Raw genomic sequence first — 4,145 nt, forward strand, 5'->3', positions numbered from 1 at the left:
CTTTCTTTACTTGTTCCATCAGATTCGGATTCATCCGGTAGGCTGCTTGGCTTCTTGGTTTTGAGTCTGGAAGAAAGGTGATGGTGTGAAGGCTGAGTTTGGGCGAAATTCCCTTAAGGTCTCGATAACTCCAAGCGAACAAGTGTTTCTTCTTTTGGAGAAGATTGATGCCTTTGTCTCAAAAACTTGCCGAGATGTCGGTAGCGAGTACAATGTAGTGTTCGTTGCCATCATCGGCAAGGCTGAATTTTTTGAGTTTTTGGTCGGCTGGAATTGACGGAATGTAGGCAACTTTGTTGTGGTTGTCGACTGTGAATGTCGGTGGCGCTTCGAGTTTTGTATCTCGAGTGACTGGATTTTTTAGTGCTGATGTAATCGGGGGTCGTTCTCATTGGAAGTCGGCGACAATTCGGAAGAGGTCGATCTCGGCCAAAGGTTCGAGATCGGGGTAGGCTTTGAGAATTTGTTGTTCTTCATAGTTGTCGAGGCCATCTTCGAGATTAAATTCTTCCAAGTCAATAGGTCGGTTTTGGCTGGACAGTGATTTGGTCGCTTTTGTCGACACAGTTGTCGGTCTGTCTGGTCTGTGAAGGATAAGATTGTCATTGGGCCAATCTTGATAAACTTGGGCAGTTCGGAGCCAAGGTCAACCGAGGAAAATCAAGTATCCATTGGTCTGCTCTGGTAGTTTGAGGACGACATAGTTGACTGGTATTTCAACGCCTTGAATGGTGGGGTTGACTTTTTGGATGATGCCTTTGGGTTGAATAGATCGGTGGTCGGCCATTTGGACATTGAAAGGTGCTGGGTGGACTGGGCCAATGTTGAGTTGTTGAACAAGACTTTCTTCAATAATATAAACGCTAGAGCTGCTGTCAATTATGGCTCCTCGAACAAGGTGTTTGTCGAGTCGTAGGTCAATTGTCGGAACATCATTGTCACAATCGCCTGGTTGAATCTCAATTCGAAATGTGTCAACAGCTGTCTGTGTGGAGTTGAGTGTGGGCAAGTCTGTCAAAGTGTTGGTCGGTGCAGATGTTAGATCGGTGAGATGTTTGGTGAGGTAGGGTGCAATCTTCAGCAGTTGGCCGATGGTGATCTGAATATTTTGGTTGAGGATAGTCTCTGCTACTTCTTGGATTTTGTCGAAGTTTGCCGAATTGTGTTCTAGTGTCAGTGTTGATGTTGGACGATTTGTCTGTCGGTTTTCTGGTACTGAGTCTTGGCATTGTTGTCGAGCTGGTGATGGTTGAGCTTCATTGTCGGAGTCTAAAATCACTAATTCAGGTGGTTGTAGAGCGAGTTGCCGTTGTATCTTGGCGGCTAACTTCTGCTTCTTTTCCCATTCCTGGAGTTTTGTCGGGCTCTCAAGGCCTTTCTCTTTACTATCTCTAGAATCTCTGTCTGGTTGTTGTTGTTTTTTTGCTCGAATTTGTGCTCGGGTTTGTACTGCCATGACTTGAGGATCTAAGTCATCATTGTCGGCATAAGGTAGTTCATCGGTCTCGACCATCCTTGTTGTTGGTGGTTGCTGCTGGTTTTGATCTTATTGTCGAGGAGGCGGTGGACCAAGTCTCGGCGGACTGCCTTGGTTTTGAAGTCGAGGTTGCCATGCTCGGTTGTTACAGTTGCCTTGGTAGCCATGGTCTTGATAACCTTGGCCTTGGTATCTTCAGTTTTGGTATCTTGGGTATTGTTGGTATCCTTGGTTGTAGTTGTCTCGGTTTGCTGGGTAGTTCCAGTTCGGCGGGTGTTGTTGATCGTTGTAGTTGTTGTTGTAGTCGTTATTGTAATTGTTGTAGCGAGGTTGATCATTCCATTGTCAACTCTGGTGTTGGAAGTTGTTTCTCAGCAGTCTCCAGTTTGTCGGAGGTGGTGGCTGGTAATTGTTGAAGTATTGATTTGGATATGGTTGTCGAAATTGCTGTCGGGGATAGTTCAAGACTTGTCAAACTTCTGGAGAATTTCAAAATTTTCAAGTTTTGGCGTCATGACCTTCTTTGGTACAGATCTGGCATTTGGAGATTTGGAGCTTGCAGTCACTTGCTGGATGTCCTTCGTTCTTGCACTTAGTACACCAAATTCTAGATCGAAATTCTTTGATGTCGGCCTTGGCTTTTCCCTTGAGCTTGTCGATTGTTTTCTTGAGTTTCCGAAGTTTTGACTTGGTGCTCTCTCCGAGTTCATCTCGGAGTTGTCGTCGGAACTGCTATCAGAATCTGAGTTATCTGTGTCATCTACTTGTGCTGTCATTCGTCGAGCTTGAACATCTTGATGGGCTCTTGTGAGTTCGAGATAAGTGGCAACATTGATGTGCGTTGCCGCTTCTCAGAGGGATCGTTGGAGTCCTTGCATGTACCATTGGTAAAGTAATGTTTCGGTGGCACTGTTTCCGCATTTGCTGGCATGTTGAGTGAAGGTTTGAGTGTAGTTGTCGATGGATTGACCAGACTTCTACTTGAGTTTTTGGATCTTGTGAAGTCGTTGGCTTTGAGTGAGGGAAGACTTGAATCGGTCTACGAGCTTGAGTGCGAGGTCGTCGAAACTTGTATTTTGAGGAAGCGTTTGAGCCCATTTGTTGGCTCTCTTTCGAAGGGTACATCAGAAATAGTATGGAAGTTCAGTCGTTTGGCCGTTGATTCAGATTTCTTCTCGGAACTGTTCAACATGTTTCTCGGCGTCTTCTGACTTCAGACCATGAAATAGTGGATAGGAGACGTGTCTTCCAACAGGTATGTTGGCGACGGCGGTAGTGACTGCCATTTGCTGATGATATTTTCGTAGATGAAGGTTGCTGTTGCTTTCGCTGTGGCATGTCGAAGAGGTATTGCTTCGGCCCACTCGGTAGTGTAATCGGTGGTGATGATGATGTACTGATTTTGTCGACGGGTGCTGACTTGGGGTCCGGCGAAGTCGAGTCCCCATTTCTGAAATGGTGCCATTGGGAATGTTGGGTTGAGTTGTTGAGTCTGAGTTTTTGGCGATAATCGGTGTCATTGACATGTGTCGCAGCATTTGCAGAATTCTTCAGTGTCATGCCAGAGTGTCGGCCACCAGAGGCCGGCTTGAAGAATCTTCCGAGTTGTGGTGTTAGCAGCAAAGTGTCCGCCGGAAGGTCCATCGTGAGCTTCCTTGATGATTTGAGTTGTGCTTGGCGGCTTGATGCATTGGTGAAGAATGTTGTCAATTCCTAGTTTGTAGAGAGTGCCTCCGATAACTGAGTATCGTTGGGTTTTAGCAACAAAAGTCTTCTTTTGGTCGGACGTAGTGTACTGATCTGGAACTTTTGCTGAGTTCAGGTAACTGAAGACGTCATCAAGCCAGGTTGCTGGTATTGAAACTCGGAATAGGTTTGAGTCGGGTAAGTCATCAGTAAGTCTTTTGGGTTTGTCGCCGGTGGTGATCCGGCTGAGATAATCTGCTTGCTTGTGATTTTTGCTGGGTTTGTGGAGGATCTCGAAGTTTTATTCTTGTAGTAAAAGGAACCATCTTAATATTCGACCAGATAGTATCGGCTTGTTGATGAGGTAAAGGAGTGCCTTGTGGTTGACGAAAAGGACGACTTTGGTTGACAGTATGTAGTGTCGGAACTTTTGAAGTGAGTAGATCATGCCGAGAGCTTCTTTCTTGGTGGTGGTGTAATTTCGTTCAGCTGGGTTGAGTAGTCAGCTGGCGTAGTAGATTGGTTGATCTCGGTTGTTGTGTTGAGTTTGGCTGAGAATTGCACTAGTGACAATGTCGAAAGTGTCGACATGAATGTGGAACTCTTGTGTCCAGTTGGGCTTGGAAAGGATTGATGCTGTTGTTAGTTTGAGTCAGAGATTGTCGAATGCTTGTTGCTGTTCAAATGTCTATGTCCATTGGGCATCTTGCTTCAATCCATTGGTGAGTGGTTTGGCAATGTGAGCGTACTTGTGGATGAATCGTCGGTGATATCCGACTTTGCCGAGGAAGCGCTGAAGTTCTTTGTCGGGGTTGAGTGCTATGTCTTTGTTCTCCTCGCACTTGTTGAGGCATTTCTCCAGGCATTCAAGATGTCGATCTTCCAAGATGAAAACGCTGAAGTCGTCCATGAAGACTCTCATGAAGTCGGTGAGGTATTCTCGGAAAGTGTTGGTGACAAGCCTTTGGAAGGTGAATGGGGC

At 45.9% G+C, this 4,145-nt stretch overlaps 1 protein-coding gene across 1 annotated transcript; it reads right to left on the reverse strand.

The window, feature by feature from the left end:
- Positions 1-646: 646 nt before the first annotated feature.
- LOC112342285 lies at positions 647-1,513 on the reverse strand. The gene has a single exon (XM_024663859.1). It carries the CDS (start codon positions 1,511-1,513, stop codon positions 647-649), a length of 867 nt encoding a protein of 288 aa, XP_024519627.1.
- Positions 1,514-4,145: the final 2,632 nt, after the last annotated feature.

This window comes from Selaginella moellendorffii, unplaced genomic scaffold, assembly GCF_000143415.4.
Source record: "Selaginella moellendorffii unplaced genomic scaffold, v1.0 SELMOscaffold_104, whole genome shotgun sequence".
In the NCBI taxonomy this organism is placed as follows: Eukaryota; Viridiplantae; Streptophyta; class Lycopodiopsida; order Selaginellales; family Selaginellaceae; genus Selaginella; species Selaginella moellendorffii.

Excerpts from the sequence above, each read along its gene's own strand:
- LOC112342285 (XM_024663859.1), bottom strand. The coding sequence starts at position 1,513 with ATGGTCGAGACCGATGAACTACCTTATGCCGACAATGATGACTTAGAT.